This window comes from Staurois parvus, unplaced genomic scaffold (assembly GCF_062004578.1).
Source record: "Staurois parvus isolate SC_StPar_1 unplaced genomic scaffold, SC_StPar_1.0 ptg000468l, whole genome shotgun sequence".
Classification (NCBI taxonomy): domain Eukaryota; kingdom Metazoa; phylum Chordata; class Amphibia; order Anura; family Ranidae; genus Staurois; species Staurois parvus.
The window spans coordinates 1,385,350-1,404,983 of NW_028318264.1; the positions used below are offsets into that span (position 1 = coordinate 1,385,350).

Consider the following 19,634-nt stretch of genomic DNA (forward strand, 5'->3'; position numbering starts at 1 on the left):
CTGTATCCAGTGCACCTGATTCGTTAGATCTGTTCACTGTTCTCAGATGCTGCTATTCTGATAGCTCTTTCTGCTTCCAGAGAGTGGTAGAATTCTCTGGAACATAGGTGTGGAGCTATGCAGTTGGCAGTATGAATATTTATGCAGCCCTTTCAAAAAATACAGGAAACCGGGCCCTGAAGACATCTAGGTAACTGCATAAAAACTCTGAGAGACTAGGCTTCTAGGTCTTTTCCTGCAAGGATTCAGTCTGGCCTGGAGGGCTGCTACTCTCCGGGGCAATGCTGCCATGTGCTTGCCTGGATACTGAAGCTAGAGAGAGCTGACGGAGGGGTTGTCCACTAAAGATCTAGACTGGTATCACAGGAAAAATATGCATGGATGTTGGAAGGAGGTAACCAACTTCCCCTGAACATTTTGTGAATACAGCCTGCTGTAAGAGATCTTAGAGAGTATCCCACTCAATTCCCTCAACTCTATGCAAGTTTTCCAAAAATAAAAACAACACCCCTAGATTGGTTGTTGAGGGAAATAGTGACTCTGTGTGTGTGCCTGGCTGGGGGGCAATCCACTGGGAAAGAACCCAAGTAAATTTACAGAGACTCCTACTGGAGTGAGCGCTACAAGAGTTATGGGCTTCTGCACATTGTTGTTAAGTAACCACATTGTAATGAGTGAGACTTGTGCTTGAAATGAATCATCATGTGCTTAAATGCCTACACTTTATTGCAAGAAAGATAAGAGTAAACAGATCAATGTAAATGAATTGCGTTACTGGTTTTGGGAGAAATGGCAATCAAAAGAGACACTAACAAGAACAGGGTCTTCTGTGATACATTGTATATGGATGAAAATGTCTGACTAAGGACAAATCAAGCAACCAAAGCATAAAAGCTGGTTGGGCATTCTCACTCAGAGGAGTTATATCTTCCCACGCTGGTCAATCAAGATGGCCAGAACCCGGAGTAAGCCAGGTAGAAGGTGCCTTGTGGACTTCAGACTGTGGAAGAGGTGGTAAGTATTGCAGACTTTAGTTCCGATTTAGGCTTAAGACATTAGGCTTGATTCACAAAGCTAACAGACCAAGAGAAGTATACTTTTTTTTTTGTTTACAAACGGTTTTATTGTATAAGAGTAGACTGTAAAACAACAGTACATTTTCAAGTGATACTTTCAGCAAAAACAAGGCACTTTTGAAAAGTACAATACAGAAAAGTATACTAACATAACAAAGAGAAGAAATAGAAAAGAGTAAATTACGAGTACATGAAATACGTAAATGATAAGCTAAGCTGAGTGATACATCTGTCAACAGTATATGTCAGTCAACTTTCACTGAGAATGTTGTTAATCATACAATAATTGTCTACAATCTCTCTATGACTCCCATTTTTTATCATATAAGTGCATCTTATCCAGTAGGGTATAATGAATGCGTTCCGTGAGCATTACGGCATCAATTCTGTGTAAAACGGAGGCTAAGGGTACAGCATTGGACCTCCAATGTAAGGCAATAGACCATAAAGTGGCAATACATATATTATGTATCAATCTCAGATTGGCATCAGAGACCCCTAGGATATGGGCCCCCAATAGACAGGTCTCTATGGACAATCGTATCGGGGTACCTGACAGTGAGGTAGCCACCTCAGATATCTTGCACCAAATAAGTATACTTTTTTTAAAAATGTAAATTGTGGACAGCTGAATCCAATGAGATTTGAAGTTAACAGTTCCATGGATGAAAAAAGCTCCGTATCCATCTATAAAGATTTGTGAATCAAACATATTGTGTTGAAACTTGTGCTATGAAATCACTTGGTTGTAAAGTCCTGCTGGTAGTTTTCAGTGCTGTGATTGATGCCGGTATGACTATAAGGACCTCTCTAATTATTCCTGTAATTATAACCCCAATTCCAAAAAAGTTGGGGCGCTGTGTAAAAAAAAAGTTAATTTTAAATTTTTTTGTTTACAAACGATTTTATTGAATATAAGTAGACTGTAAAACAACAGCACACTTTCAAGTGATATTTTCAACGAAAAAAAGGCACTTTTGAAAAGTACAATACAGGTTAATTTTGAATTTAAGGCAACAACATGTTGAAAAGTTGAGACAGGGCAGCAAAAAACTGGCAAAGTACACAGGTGTATAACCCTAGCACTAACTCTTCCTTTTGTAAACTAAACGTTTTGTTTACATAATCACCCTTTGTTTACATACTCACCTATCCTGCTCTGGGATCTCCTATACCAAAGACCAACCTGTCTGTGACGGATACCAGTGGCAAGGTCCTTGTGGTTGGATAGTTATTAATGATGTCTTTTTGTACTACAAAAAACACTCAGCACTGCCAGCTTGTGGCGGCCATTTAAGGTTGTGTTTCCTTAACCACTTGCCGTCCGCCTGCTGTTTATAAACGGCAGGATGGTGGCACTCCAGGGGCGGGTTGCTGTTCATAAATGGCACCCGCCTTTTCCAGCTGTGCGTGCTACCTGGGAGCACGCAGTACCGCGATCCGGTGCCTGCTGTGTCCTCCGGACACAGTGAAACTCCGATCGTCAGACAGGACCTCTGTACGAGGTCCCGATCATGTTATCGCTGATTGGCCAATCAGTGATCACATGCAAAGTAGTAAGCAAGATGTCACTTGTGACATCATTGCTTACTAAGTGTGAAATCTGTGAATGATCACAGAGGTCACATGGTACAAGGCTATTCACAACAGCCTTGTACCATGTGACAAGCTGTGACCAATCACAGCTCACTCAGTTTTTCTCAATGGCTGCAAGAATGCAGACAGAGAGAAGGAGAAATGATTGCTTTTACATCCTATATGGGTGTAAAAGCAATCACTGTAAAAAAAAAAAAAATCTTCATCACCCCCCACAAGTAGTACAGTGTCACCATGGTGACACTGTACTGCTAGGGTGACAGTATGTAAGAAAAAAAAACAAAAATAATAATATAAAAAAATAAAATAAAAATGTAAAACAAATGTTTATAAATTATAATTTTTGGTTATAAACTAATTTGGCTTTTTTTCTTTTTTTTCTAAAAAGATAACGGATAATACATTTCGGCCAAGATTTATGATGAAAGATTATTTATTTGCAAAATTTTATAAGAAAAACACTTTTTTTCAAAATTTTTGGACATTTTCATTTACATAGCAAAAAATGAAGTGAATAAATACCACCAAAATAAAGCTTTATCTGTCTCAAAAAAATGGTAAAAAATTCATATGGGTACAGTGTTGCATGACCGCGCAATTGTCATTCAAAGTGTGATAGCTGAAAGCTGAAAATTGCCCTGGACAGGAAGGGGGTAAAAGTGTCCGGACAGGAAGTGGTTAAAACCCACATTATTTGTATTATTTAGCAAGAATCCCAACAACTGTGACTTGCAATATAATTCATTCTTGTTCTTTGATAATTACATATTTCTATAGCCAACACAATTATGGGCTCACCCATAAATTTAGTTATATACCTAAAGCCACAATTATTAATTTTTTTTTGTAATTTAAGAATTCTTTTATTTACAGTTTATTTTTAATTAAACAAGAATATCTGATTAGACAATGTCTTTCTGTCGTTTGGAATGAGATGTAGGAAAAAGATTTTATTAAACCTACATTAAGATGAATTGAAGCTTTCAATTCTGAATTGTCCTCAGTCACTTTTTCTCTGTCTGTCATCTGACAAGTTTGATTTGAAAAGATAGTTTATCCAAAACTAATATATGTGTTTTTGGTCGATGCCTACAGTTTCATATTTCTCTTAGGCCTCATTTAGACTAGCAGTTGAAGGGTGGCAAAAATATGAGGTTGAGCAACCTCTCCCTTAAGCTGCAATAGGCAGCAAATGGAAATATGTTCACGCTGCGACTGCAATGCTTTGTGTCACGGTCATGGCAGTGTTGACCCAACATGGATCGTCCAGCAGGTAGCAAGCCCACTGAACACTACAAGTAAATGGGGAAATGCTGCAAATGTCCCGATTGTCGGCAGAAATGAGGTTAAAACAGGCAGTGAGGAGACATTGCATCGCTTCTTCACCATCTGTCAGTACCCTCTGGAGTGCGATCCTAACGCAGATTGGGGTTCAGAGGCAAGGGAGATTTAGACAAACATCTAATTCTACCCTTAAGGATTTTAGTAGTGAAATTGTTGCTCTTGAGCTTTCAAGTCTGTACACCTTCTACAAGAATAGAAGAAAGTCCAAAGCTTCCTGCTGATTATTTATTTATATTTAAATCATGTAAAAAAAGTCAAAAAGAAAAATTTTAAAAGTAAAAGGGCATATACTATGTGTAATAGATAACAATAAATTAACCAAAAAAGGGAAAGTATTACATACGATTTACAACAATATATTAGAAAAATAAAAGGGCAGGAATTACTTATCTACTAATCTATCTCTCAACCCCCCACCTCACCCCCTCGGTCTCTGCCCGAATCACACACCTACTGAGCGACATATCAGATTGGACGTCGCTCCACTTCCTTAAACTGAACACTCTCTAAAACCGAGTTTCTTGTCTTCCCCCCAGCCCGGACCCCACCCCCCATTGACTTCTCCATCACATCCAACAACGCCAATATCAAACCCGCCCCGCAGGCCAGAGTACTTGGTGTCATTCTGGACTCCAACCTATCCTTCCAGCCCCAAGTCCAATCTTTAACAAGCTCGTGCAGACTCCACCTCCGCAGCATCACCAAAATCCGCACGTTCCTAACCCCAGAAACCACTAAACAGCTCATCCACTCCCTCATCATATCACGACTCGACTACTGCAACTCCCTCCTCACTGGCCTGCCTCGCCGCTGGCTATCCCCGCTTCAGTCGATCCTGAATACGGCTGCCAGACTCATTCACCTTTCCAACTGCTCCGTTTCCACCACCCCCCTCTGCCAATCCCTCCACTGGCTTCCGATTGAGCAACGGATCAAATTCAAAATCCTAACACTGATGTACAAAGCCGTCCACCACACTGCCCCAAACTACATCACTGACCTAATATCAAAGTACCGCCCAGCACGCACACTCCGCTCCTCACAAGACCTCCTTCTCTCTAGTTCCCTGGTCTCCTCCTCCCATGCCCGCCTCCAGGACTTCTCCAGGGTGTCACCCATCCTCTGGAACTCCCTGCCCCAACCCATCAGATTATCACCTACTCTCCTCTCTTTTAGGCGCACCCTGAAAACCCATCTCTTCAGGGAAGCCTACCCCACCCCCTGCTAACTTGACCGACCTCCTCCACTCTTCCTACCACTCCATCCCCCACAGCTATCTCCTCCTGTACCACCATCCCCTCCCTCCTAGATTGTAAGCTTGAAAGAGCAGGGCCCTCGATCCCCTCATGTTTTGCATTGTATTGGTAATGTTCTGTCACATGTTCTGTCCCCCTTTGTAATGTACAGCGCTGAGCGAACCATTGGCGCTTTATAAATACTGTATAATAATAATAATTACTTTGAAATATGTAGCATTATATTAGAAAAATAAAATAACAAGTATTATGTATAATATAGAACACTATGTATGTAAATATATGTATTTATATACTCTCATATTTGCGTGCCTCTGTTTGTCTTGGTAATTTATACTCTTGCTTAATGAATAGTGGAGATGAGGAGTTATGCAGACAACGGCTAAAAGGAGATAGCTAAGGAATGTGGTCTACATACATGGTATCCTAAGCATCTCTACGTCTGACAGAGAGAGGGCAGCTGCCACAGGTTTATTGCTGGTTGTTTTTATTGCATGATGTCCTGCTAGGGTAAAATAATCGCAGCTTTGTGCTTGTTGTAGGACTTGAATAGTTTGCTGACAGCAGACGCTTCCTTAAGCAACCGGCAAGACCTTCCACTGTTCCTATTTATCCCATATATTTCCCAGCTAACTATGGCTTGATGGTATAGCTTGTTTGTTAGAGCAAAGTTACACTGGTGACTTTTTTATTAAAGTGGTTGTAAAGGCTCAAGGTTTTTTACCTTCATGCATTCTATTCATGAAGGTAAAAAACCTTCTGTGTGCAGCATCCCCCCCAGCCCCTAATGCTCATCTAAGCCCCCTCTGGATCCAGCAATGTGCACTGGAGTCTCGGCTATCCCAGGATTCCCGCTTCTCAATGGCTGAGACAGAAGCAGTTGCTGTAAATCACAGCCAGTGAGCCAATGAGAAGAGAGAGAGGGTGGGGCCAAGCCATGGCCCCATGTGTGAATAGACACACGGAGCAGCAGGTGCCCCATAGCAAGCTGTGGGGGCACGCGACAGAAGGGAGGGGCCAAAGGAGCCTGTGAGGGACTTAAAAAGAGGAGGATACAGGCTGCTTTGTGCAAAACCACTGCACACAGCAGGTAACTATAACATGTTTGTTATTTTTTTCTTTAAAAAAAATATACCTTTAGAATGGCTTTAAGAATTGCAGCCAATTGTTTATACTGAGTTGAAGACTCTAATGCTAACTCAGTTTCAGTATTGTGAGGTAAGCTTCAAAGAGAGCTGCCAACTCCAAAAGTACTCCAGATTAGGAGTGTTGTCTTCTGGTGCTCATAGTTAGGATGCCTCATATCAAAAGCCTTTGAAGCAGTAATTAATTTGAGGGCTTTAGTTAAGGTTAGTATTAAGTCAGCCATAGATGGTTTGAATCTTGGCTGGTTCAGCAGGGACCAACTGAGATTCAAACTATCTATAGGCAGGCTGATTGTACCCAATTTGATTGTTGTACAATTTGCGTACAACCAGCATGTCGAATTTTTAATGCAATAGGCTATAGCCGCTAGCAATAATTATTGTGTTCTCCCAGCAGGGACGGCTCCCCCCATTTCCGGGAGAACACAATAGCTCGACTGGAGCGATTTTCTTTCCTGCAACCCACGGTTGCTGGAAAGAAAATCACATCATCTGTGGCTGGCTTTAGAAAACGAGTTAACAGTTAAAGATCAGAGGATATAGTTTACCACTCCTTGTTGTGACTGGGCATCATATGACGCCCTGTCAAAACAAGCCGCGCACGCGGCTGCGGGGCCACACAGTGGTGTGATCTGTCACCGGCTGTGTCCACAGGACGTGGACACAGCCAATGACATATCACTACACCGGCCCATTGCCAGTGTCATTTGACCGCTGTGACCAATCACAGTAGATCACATGTCAATTGTATACAATGGATGGCTTCCTGTCATGCCATCCATTGTATACAATTATGTTGTTAGCTGTAATTGGTCAAAGCAGTCACATGGTACAGACAGGGCCAATCACAACCCTTCTGTATCATGTGATCAGCTTTGCTCAATCACAGATAATCACAACAAAAGACTGAATGAATCAGTTTCACTCAGTAACAATGATTGCAAATATCAATGAAGTACATTGGTATTAGCAATCATAATGTGTTAAAAAAAAAATCCGGATGACTTGCTCAGGGTAGTTCAGTGTTACTATGGCAACATTGTATTGCTTTGGTCAGAGTGTGCTGAAAAATAAAATAGTAAAAAAAGAAAAAAAAACTAATAAAAAAAATAACAGAAACATTTGAAAAAAAAATACAAATTCAATTATTATTATTGTTTTCACCAAAGAAATGTAGCAGAATACATTCCGACCTAAATTTATGAAGATATGTTATTAATTTGTAAAATTTTATAACCGAAACAAAGAAAAGTGCGTTTATTTTTTTCAAAAGTTGCAGGTGTTTTTTGTTTTATTTAGCAAAAAATAAAAAACTCAGTGTTGATTAAATACCACCAAAAGAAAGCTCTATTTGTTTGAAAAAAAAATTATAAAAATTTTATATGGGTACAGTGTTACATGACCACTCAATTGTCATTCAAAATGTGACAGCGCTGAAAGCTGAAAATTGTCCTGGGCAGGAAGGGGGTAAAAGTGCCCTGTATTGAAGTGGTTAAGGGCTGTGTTTGGACTGAAGCTGGCCATACCCTAATAGAATCTTAATTTTCATAATGTTCGTTCAATTTTCCAACTGTTAGTGGTGTTGAAGTGTGTGAAAATTCTTTCTTGAACAAATGTAATTCTAGTAGTAAATGGGGTTTTCATTCAGGAAAATGTACACATATTGTAATGTACATGTTCTAGACACAAAAGAAGTCTGCTATACATCTGGGATTTTATTCAAGTAGCAGATCTGGGCAAAATATTAAGGGCTTTTGAATGAAGTTAGCCAACCAAATGATGGCAAGATCGAATGCTAGTGATATTTCTGTATGATGGTTAGAATTAAATTCTACTGGTGTATGGCCAGCTTTAGTTTTTTTTTAAACTAATATTATTATTATTATTATACAGGATTTATATACAGTTTGCACAGCGCTTTACAATATAAAGGGAGACAGTACAATTACAATACATTTCAGTACAGAAGGACTAGGAGGGCCTGGCTCGGGGAGCTTACAATCTAAAGGATGAACAAGTTTTATGGATTTTAGGGTTTAATCTAAAGGTTGTTAGGATCTGGCTAAGTAAAGTGTTAAGGATTCATTTTAGTGGTTAGGCTCAGTGTTAGGGTTCTGGTGGTTGTTCAGAATAAATGTTAGGAAAACTTCAAACTGGTCCAGTGTGTTGTGGTGTGTTACTGCATGCATGTTAACATATGTTGTTAAACAAACATGCAATCCAACACACCACAACACACAGATGGTTCACATTTGTGCATGTGCATTGCAGAGTTTGGCATGACACCTAGGTACGTTAGTGCCAGTTTACACTACATGCGTTTTTCTCTGCATCCAAAATGCACAGAAAGTAGGTTATATGGTTGTCAATGCTATAGTTCACATCAGTGCTTGCAGTTCTAGTGTGTTCCAGTTGCAGAAAATAAAGTAGAACATGCGGCATTTTTTCTGCACAGAACTGTACTGGAACGCAGTAAAACGCACTGGAACGCACCAAAACGCACCAAAACGCACTGGAATGCATGTCCCTATTTAAATTGAAGAAAAAGATAACTGGAATGCATAAAAAACTCACGGAACACATCAAAAACGTGTAAAAAACACTGGATCGCGTCAAAAACTTGCATGCAAAAACACATCTGGAATGCATCAGGACTGCGTTTCTATAGTATGAACCGGCCCTTAGGGTGCTCTTCACAATGAATGGTATAACAACATGCTTCACGTAGCTTTGGACGATACAGTGCATTACAGTAACTTGCAGTAAAACAAATTGTGTTTTACTACTGGTTACTGCAATGCACTAGTGTGAATCAGCCTTTAGGGTCAGGTTATTAATTAATGATCAATGGGATTTTTGGAAGAACTTCAATTAAGCCTTGTTTTCAGTGCCAACATTTCCCTGCCAAGGTACTTTGCATACACAGAAAACACTACAATCTAAATTAAACAGCAAAACCAAAAATCTAATACTGTATAATTTGTTTTACAGGATATATGGGGTCAGTCCTATGAACCTTTTAGTCTTCTTACCAATGTTTAGCATTACAAAGCTTACTTACAGCAGTATATAACTAATATTTTAATCATGTTTAAATGTTTGAACTTGACACATTATGGCAAAACCTTCCGTAGCCGTGGTAGTACTTCTACTCATCGGGCGCTTTTAGGAGACATTATTTACTATAAATTATTTAACAAACTGAGCATCACAATATATTCAGAATGTATAAATCCTGAATAATAATAATGATAATAATACTGTATATCTGAACAGACAGTACATTTCTTCTGTTTTGGACTTTTTGATGATATACTAGTTAACAAGTTGTAAACTCTTAAATAAAAAACAATATTATAATATATAGAGTATGATGGCAGGGACTGATATAAATGTATAGTATATGTAAAGTGCTGCGGAAAATGACGGTGCTATATAAGTACCAATAATAATACTGTATATCAATAAAAGGGTATGGGCTTATATAGGTGAGTCCTTTAACAGGTTCCCGCCGGCCTATAGCCAGATGGCTGCCGGCAAAACACCTCATCCCTCTGGGTGGACGCCATGTCACATGACAGTTGTATACAATGGATGGCTTCCTTTCATGCCACCCATTGTATACAAGTGTGTCTAGCTGTGAGTCACAGCGATCACATGCACAAGCTGGGCCAATCACATCCCAGCTGTGTCATGTGATTAGCTGTGGCCAAATCACAGTTAAGAAAAAAAAAATCCGAAATGAATCGACGTCATTTAGGTAAATGCTTGCTTATATCAAAGTAATTATTTGCTATAAGCAAATTGTGTAAAAAAAAAAAAAAATACTGATCACTTCCCCAAAGTAGTAAAATGTTACTATGGTAACATTATACTACTTTGGTCATAGTGAAATATGAAAAAAAATCTTAAAAAAAGAGAAAAAAAGTAATACAAAAATAAAAAATAATAAATTAAAAAAAAAATGATCAATTTTTTTTCGTACTGTCACCAGTCAGTGTCCCTGATCACCGCCATGCCAGTTATATGATGACGCTGTACTGTGCTGGTGACAGTATGTAAAAAAAAAATTGTGAAAATCATTTTTTTTATTTCTTCATTTCCGAAAAATTATGCAAACAAATTACAACTTCAAAAAACTCGCCATGCCTGGTGGTTTTTGTAAGTAATCACACAGAAGACGATCGCCTGCGGTTGGGGACTGATGTTCTTCCCTGGATGCAAGCTACTTGTGTCCAGGGCAGTCATCTGTGCCTTACCGCAGGTAATCGCTTCATGTGTTACCAGGCCAATAATGAAGATCATGGTTCTCTCACTTTGTAGCTCAGTATATATAGTGCATGGTCACAGCATCTTTGACCCATGGGTCACACTACAGTTCAGGCCCACTGATGCTGTCTTTGCAAAATCAGCAATGCACTCATCATATTGCATGCACCAAGCTTTTGAGGGTTTTGTTTTTTTTTTTTTAGCAGAGCATACGTTCTGTAGTGTGAACAGTGCATCTAGCTATTATGCGCAGTGGTTTTGCACAGACTTTCCAGCTGTTTTATTGCAGTGGATCATTTGTCTTGAGGAAACACAAGGCATTCACATGCTGTACTTAGTTACCATTGCTCAGCCTTGAATAGGTTTTGAGTGTCACATTGCAGTTTTTAGTCTGCTGTGCTGTATATATATGTGTAACCTCTAACAAATGTTGGCATCTTGTTTACTAGTAAGCTTTTTATGCTGTGAAGAATACAATTCCTTAATACTGCACACCTTAACCCCAGGTTCACACCTAAGCGTTTTCTGCAGCGTTTTGCAGAAATGCAGTACAGTCCATTTAACATGATTTCCTATGGGACATGTTCACACCTGTGCGTTTTCACCCGCTGCGTTTTTTGGAAAGGGTCAGGGACTTTTTTTTAATACAAAACGTTGTGTTTCTGTTTCTATAGACCTCAATGGAAACGCTGCAGAAAAGCATGTATTGCTTTTTTTTCTGTATTTTTGCTGCATTTTTAATGCTTTTTTTTATGCGTTTTGCATTTTAAATCTGCCTAGCAACAAGAGAAAAAAAAAAGAAGCATCAAAAACGCTGCAAAAACGCAATGCAGAAACAGCTCAGATGCATCCTGCATAGGTGTGAACCTAGCCGTACAGAGATTAAACTGCATGTAGAAGAACACAAGGTGAAGGGCTCGCTGGCTCTGGCCATTTCCAACAACATGTCTGAATTTGAATGGACACGATTTTAACTAAAAAAAAAAATGATATCACATGACATAAAAATATAATTACATGTTGAGATTAACACATCTTTTCAAATAAAGTGTACAGCTTTATTAGATTATTCGCTGTTCGGCTTTTATCCCTCCATGTAGTGTACCCTACGTACTGGACCAGCAAATCAGTAAAGTGTTGGGATGTCTGGAGATGTAGATTCTATCAGATTTACTTAAAGCATGACTTTTACAATACCTGTCCATTCTTTTCCTTTTGTAGAGCTGAATATGAGGGAATCTGAAGTACGACGAGTGTGTGATGAATCAACGTGTAAATATGAAGGTGTGTGCAAAGAAGATGGAGGTGTACTGAAGTGTGCCTGCCAGTTTGAGGTAAGGGAATAATTGTATGATTCAATGGGCAGAGTTTGGACAGAAGATTGTGCTCCAGTGACAAATTAAAAATATAATATATTACAGCTTACCAGGCATTAGATGTGCTGGCTGCATTAGTTTTCTTTTTTTTAGGATATTCCCCTTCTGTTTTTACCTGGTGCTCTGGTCAGTAACACACCTCCAGTATTAGAGTACCCCCACTCTGGATGGAGGAGGACAGAGGGCAACTTTGGACAGCAGCGTTGTCAGTCTGTAGGAATAGGAGTGTTAGATTGGTTAGCTGATTTAAATACACTAACAAACCGAAGCCAAACTCCAGCTAATACTTTAGGGACAGAGTTTGTGCTGACGTCACCCCTGCTATCTGGAGCCAACACCAGCAGCAGCGTATGTACTATATGCGCTTTATTTGAAGATGTATTGTAAGTAGTTTTTTGGCTTGCCTTAATAAACTTTTTAATGGTACTTCACTTTTGGAGAATCATCTCTTTTATACCGAGTTATAGGCAGACCAAGAGAAGGAGATACAATAATAGTACGCTATGCGTCTCTGTATCGGATGATCCAGATCAAGATTCAGCTTCATGCTATGTCAGGCCACCTATAATTTGGGGTCTGACAATCTGGTAAGAGGCTGTGTGTGCAGGAGGCTGATACACATGTCACTGGATCTTATGTAGGACATCATGCACACTTGATTTCACAGATGATGGATGGTTAATGATTCACTGTATGGTCTTATTATTATATTTAAAGACATTTGATTGATTTTATTTATTTATTCATTGTCACTTTAAAGGTGAAATAAATTGGAAGTACTGAGGTACACAGTGTAATCATTTTTTGGTGTATATATTAGGTCCATATTGTATTTTTATGTTGTGAGTGTTGCTGTGAAGATGTATTACACTTATATGTGCACTAAGTCCAGTTTCCAAGGATTATTTGGTGGGAATACTTTAGAAGCAGTTACAGCAAACAGTTTTATTCCTTTTGGGATAAAGGTTTTACATAGATCAAAAAGCTGATCATTGTTTTAAGTACCCCTGTCAGTTTTTAATGGTTTGTCCCAACCCGCTAAATGCAAGAGGGCTTGTTCTTTTGAAAAACAACAGACTTACTGGCTAAATCACCAGATGAAAATAGATGACAGAATGCTTAAAAAAAGGAAATTGATGTAGCCATTGAATCTAAGAATTGGTAAGCTGCAAAATAATACATGTTTGCTTTTGGGTTCATTACCAGTAGGTATTAAACTCTCTCATTCTTTAGTTTAACACATTGAGTGCAATATAATAAACATTTCCCATCTCTTTTAGCCCCTAAGGTGTTTCTTCTCATACATCGCAGATGCTTTGTTAGCTGACCCACACATACTTCACACTGTGCATCTGATTACATATGCCTATTCATCCATGAATTGTTCTAAGGAGTACTAAAGTACTTGTCCTTTAAATTATTATTATTATTAATATTAGATATTATTAACATTATTCAAATGCATAAGTAATCTCCTTTATCCCCCACCTCCCATCCTTGGGAGCCTCTACTGTGTGGATCTGCACATTTTTATTTTCCCCAGTTACTCCTCCCCCTACCTCCTCCCCCACTTGTGCACCCCTCCCCCTTTTATTGTAATTTATTTATTTTTTGTGCAGCTGTATTTATATGATATGTCTTTTTTTTCTTTTGTTTATTGTTTGTTTCCCTTTCAACCTCAATAAAAAGTATTTGTGGAAAAATAATTCCCCAGTAAACTATTTGTTTTTGATATGGTATATTGCATATACCATACCTGTGAGATGCCTCTAGAAGGTGGAAATCAGTGTAGTAGACACTGTTAGTACAGTGATTTGTGATTTCCACATGGTTTCGGGTCCTGTGTTGAACAACTGCCCTGTTGCATTGTGAACACAGAAGGTCTCCCAGTCACCACGGGCACCATTCAGAGAATGCTTTTCATTTAACTACTTGCCTCAAGAAGGTTTTACCCCCTTCATGTCCAGAAAATGTTTTTGCTATTCAGCACTACTGTGCTACTTTAACAGGCACTTGCTCAGTCATGCAACACTATACCCACATTAAAATGATATACTTTTTTCACACAAATAAAGCTTTTTGCTATATAAAAAAAGGACAGAACATTTTGAACAAAACCCCTTTATTTTCTACTTTCTGTTATAAAACATATATGATTAAATCAAATTTCTTCATAAATTTAGGCCAGAATGTAGTCTGCGTGTTTGATAAAAAAAAATCCCAATACGTATATATTAATTGGTTTGTGTGAAAGTTGTAGCATCTTTTTTTACATTTGATTGCTGTTACAGTGATGTTAACTGTAACCGCAATGTTTTGAACTGTCATGAATGAGTTACTTAACATCTGTGATTACTATTGTGTGATGTCATTGTTCCACAGCTATCACATGGTACAGGGTACTGTGATTGGCCCAGGTACCATATGATAGCTGTGGAACAATCACAATATCACTATAGGAACCACAGCTGTTATGAATTAAATTAATTCATAACAGTGTTGTTAATATTGTGATCATGTGATTGCTTAGTGATCACATGATCCCCCAAACGTTCAAAGCGGCCAGGTACCGGGAGCCACAATCCACTGTGTCAGGTGGACACAGAGGTTGTGGGAGTGGTACGCTGCCCTCTTCTTGGCTGGATGACATACAGCCTGCCTGTGCCACACGTCCAAATTTATTGTGGGTGGGCGGCAACTGGTTAATGAATGCAATGCATTCTCTGATTGGATAAGATGGAAAGGGTAACATTACCGTCCTAGTTCTCCACCTCATCCATTCATAGAATGCTTTACATTTATTGAGAAAATGCAAAGCAATGCCTGTGTGGTGCTCATGCCTGACCACCTGTGTTCACAATGCAGCAGGGCAGATGCTCAGCACTGGACCTGGAAACTAGTGGAGATCACTGTAGCCAGCTTCAAGGATCCAGCAAGTATAGTATATGTGTAGTTACATTGATCCAAGCTGGGCCAATGTAACTATGTAAAAATATTCTTGAAAATGTTGACCCAGACATTTGCAGTTTCCAACTTTCAATTCTGCTGGCTCCTGCTCTCTGTGCAGCTTCCCTGAACTTCTGTTCTAGAGTCAGTTTGTTACAGTTTAGGAGGGGGAGGAAAAAGGAAGAGCCAGGGAGTGCCTTGCTACCCTAGGCTATGGTGCTGTATGTTTCCCTGCATGCAAGGGTGACTCCATAGGATGCTGTAAAGAAAGGAGGCTCCCTGAAACAGGAAACATGGGGCAGCGGTCATGACACCAGCTTAAATAGGAATATAGGCAAAGATTAAAAGATAAAAAATACTGCATACTCAGTAAGTCAGCTGTTAAAAAACTGAGGATTTAAAATGACTGTAAGTGCAGGCTGTAGAAAAAAACAATATACTTGGCTTCTAATAACACATTGCTGCTGCTGCAGAATCAGGGGCCATGAGATGCCTCTATACATGTTTTGTGTGGCTGATATATTCACAAACCTACTTGTTTAAAACTTGGAATACCAGATAAAAGGCTGTGAAGATTACACTTATTAAAATGGAGTTTCATGGGTAATATTTTTATTCATGTCTAGTGTTACACTTCTGTAAATTTTAAGTGCATGTTTCTTTTTTTCCATTCCCTGCTGTTTTTTACAGCTTAATACTTGTTACCAGAGATGTAAGGTCATAAAGGTTACATGGAAAATGTTATAACTAAGTCAGGTATGTAGAATAAGTGTCAGTTTTGTAAAACTATCCTTCCAAGTCATAGCGATTACCCAGTGGGCTGGAGGTGGAGAGGTTTATGGCTTTTGAAAGAAAATCACTCTCCTTTCCCTTTACGGTTAGTGCTTATTATATCTCCCTTGCAGTGTGAGTGGACAATGTAGCAGATATAAGAAGCGCCACAGAAAATGCTAAATAAATCAAATAATAAGCAGCACCTCCAACCAAAAAAGGTTAAATGGTGTACAAATAAAAAGTGCGCTAATTATTCACAAAACATGCAAGGATAAATAATAAAAATAAATGAATTCATAAATATAAACATAAGTCCAGCCACCAGAACAGTGATAGTGCAATATCAACTTAATGTCAATCTTGAAAACAAACACCCGTGTGCAAATCCAACACCAGATGAAATGAATACACTCACCAGAGCTATATGCTGATTATATTATAAACCAGCATGATAGCATTTTGCTCTGGGAGCGATGATCTGCAGGATATCCCAGTAGAGGAACAGCAACCAATAGTGATCCAATCAGCACATATGGAACAGCTAGGCAGCAAATGATCTTCCAATAACATGGGCAAAGCTTGAGGAATAAGAAGAGATATGATGGTGCAGTACATTTAAAACCAGTAAAATTTTATTAATAAAGTATTGCACTCACAAAGAAGGTGTCTAGCCGACACCAGCAATGACAACCTCTAAAATGCCACATCCACAAGGGAAAAACCAAGGGACGAACCTCCTGCACTGCGATCAACACAGCCGACAGCTGGGAGGAACGTTCCAACGTCACGTCCACTAGGCCAGGCCCAACGCGTTTCGTCACTTGACGTCCACCCCGTCCCTTGAAGACGTCAAGTGATGGAACGCGTTGGGCCTGGCCTAGTAGACGTGACGTTGGAACGTTCCTCCCAGCTGTCGGCTGTGTTGATCGCAGTGCAGGAGGTTCGTCCCTTGGTTTTTCCCTTGTGGATGTGGCATTTTAGAGGCTGTCATTGCTGGTGTCGGCTAGACACCTTCTTTGTGAGTGCAATACTTTATTAATAAAATTTTACTGGTTTTAAACGTACTGCACCATCATATCTCTTCTTATTCCTCGAGCTTTGCCCATGTTATTGGAAGATCATTTGCTGCTTAGCTGTTCCATGTGTGCTGCCTAGCTGTTCCATATGTGCTGATTGGATCACTATTGGTTGCTGTTCCTCTACTGGGATATCCTGCAGATCATTGCTCCCAGTGTGAGTGGACAGTCTGATCTTTAAAAGGATAATATCACCTTCGGAACGTGTTACATGTTCCACCCTTATTTAGGGTATAACATGTAACATGTTCCAGCTGTTGCCCCCTCTCCCCCCAACTCCTCTTTTTCCCTGTGACAGAGAGTGGGAGCTTTTCTGCCCACATTCGCTGTCACTTTTTTAAAAAAGCGCAGCTGTTCGGGGCTCCGGCCACACAGCCGTGTCATTACTTCACAGTTTCCTAGTCCACAGAAATGTCCTCCAGCTTTCAAACAGAACAGAGGCACAGGCTGAAAGTCAGAGAACATGTCTGCAGCAACCCATGACCTTCTGATCGTGGGTGCAATGCTTCCCAGGCTTCTGGTGCTTCAGGTACGTGACCCCGAATACATGTGCATTTGGAGCCATGTGCCCACACCCCTGTGTCCATGCAGCCACTGCATCCCAATTGACATCAACTGCCTGCGCAGAACACCTGTGCATCCCCATGCAAGGAACACGACCCTTCTTGGGTTTATGCTTTAGTAAGCCCTGTGTAAACAAGGCCTTACTTAGAAGAAAATGCCCCTTATTTGGTCCCATTTGTTCTATTGCATATACCATTAAAATTGTTTTCTTATACAGGGTGCAGCAACAACTTCCTTTTTTCAAAACACAATAAAACCCATTTTATGAATCAGAATTGTTTTTATTGTCTTTAATAATGTAGGTACATATCTAAAGTTCTGTTTTACACAGTTTTGAAAATCATATCAGGTAGGTGACGCCCCCCATTGTCCATACACTGAATAAGTGAATTCAGACCGGTATGTGAACATGTTGGAGGAATTTGTTTTTCCACGACTTGATGAATTGGACTTAGGGGACATTTGGTTCCAACAGGACGGAGCAACAGCTCACACTTCAAGAGCATCAATGGCTGTTTTAAGGGAACACTTCCCAGAGCGCCTCATCTCAATAAGGGGCGATTTGGAGTGGCCAGCCCGCTCCCCCGATTTGGCCCCTTGCACCTTTTTTTTCGTGGGGTTTTTTGAAATCCCGCGTTTATGTAAACCGTCCAAGGACCCTACAAGACCTGAAGGCCAACATCCGTGCAGAAATTGCCAACATACCCGCTGCTATGCTGGTAAGGGTCATGAAAAACGCCAGAAATCGGCTTATTCAGTGTATGGACAATGGGGGGCGTCACCTACCTGATATGATTTTCAAAACTGTGTAAAACAGAACTTTAGATATGTACCTACATTATTAAAGACAATAAAAACAATTCTGATTCATAAAATGGGTTTTATTGCGTTTTGAAAAAAAGGCAGTTATGTTGCTGCACCCTGTATCTGTTTGATCAATTTAAATATTGTATAAATACAAGAGGCACATGTGTTCTTACTTGAATCCTAGTGTGTATTTCTTTCAGATTTGTGCAGTGGTCCTACATGAAACTTTGCCTTTGGGCAGTAAGGTTCTAATGAAGACCTGCCACTGCTGCTCTCTCTAATTGTACAGGGTGACCAGTCTTGCATCCACCCCCTCCTTTTCATTAGGCAGCCTGTACTGGGTGAGTGGGCTGGATCCCACCCCAAGATTTGTTCTCTGCATAGGTGCAGCACAGGTTTGATGTCACTGCTGCTTTAGGAAGGTATTAACTGGGTTTGCAAAAATATTTTGTGTACACAAAGTGGACTTCTAGCCTCTGTTGCTGTTGAGGAATACATTTAAAGTGTATTAAAGTTTTTGTTGGTGGCATTAAGCTTAAAAACAACGTTTGTTGATCTTGAAGAAATCTTGTCAGCTGATAATATTCAGCACAGGCTGAATGCACAGAAAGTTATCAGTTGCAGGAATACAGAAACATGACCCTCTGTTTTGTGAACTATATAAAAAGGGAAGGTTCTGCAGGTCCCAGGGGCGGACTGACAACTCATGGGGCCCCGGGCAATAGGGGATCATGCGGCCCCTGTGTCCTTGCCCAAACTCAAAAAATCCTATGAAAAAGGTACCAGGGGCATCTCATGGGCCCCCTACTGACCCCGGGCCCTCGGGCAGTGCCCAAATTGGTCAGTCCGCCCCTGGCAGGTCCATATTGTTCTGCTATACTGATACACAAGGGTGAGTGAGCATTGTCATTTTAGGCCTTGAACTGTGTTGGCTGCATAGAATCATCTGGTAAAAATAAAGTTAAAAAAGTTTGAAAAAAGTAAATGTGTGCATCCATCACATCTAAGCTGTGATATATTGTAATTTGTTTTTGGGTTTAGATACATTTTAATAATTATATAAACCATGAAGAATTCCATGTTCAAAAATATCAGTTAGGCCCAAAATTTGTTTTTTTTTTACTACGTCCTTTATGCTATTTGAAAAAAAACATTGCAATACAATAACACTTTCTTGAAATGTTTGGCGAAAATGAATACCATTGGCAGTTAAGTAGTTTAGTAAAATAAAAATGGCATATGTATAGGGAAATTAGTTAGTGAGTCTGTGCTAAATACTACATTTACATATTCTAAACCATATGTAAAATCACTTTAAGAGAAGCCATCATTTACCTCTGTAGCTGTAGGTATGATGAAATAAATCATCTTCAAATTTCATCACAGATTAATGGAAATCACAGTT

At 39.6% G+C, this 19,634-nt stretch overlaps 1 protein-coding gene across 2 annotated transcripts in view; it reads left to right on the forward strand.

Annotated features, from left to right (window-relative positions):
- The window catches only part of TMEFF1 (transmembrane protein with EGF like and two follistatin like domains 1), a 295,872-nt gene that overhangs the window by 133,430 nt on the left and 142,808 nt on the right, over positions 1 to 19,634 (forward strand). For both annotated transcript variants that reach the window (XM_089689044.1, XM_089689043.1), the window contains exon 2: positions 11,908 to 12,020. In XM_089689044.1, the coding sequence (XP_089545170.1) occupies positions 11,908 to 12,020 (113 nt within the window). The remainder of the gene's footprint in view (positions 1 to 11,907; positions 12,021 to 19,634) is intronic.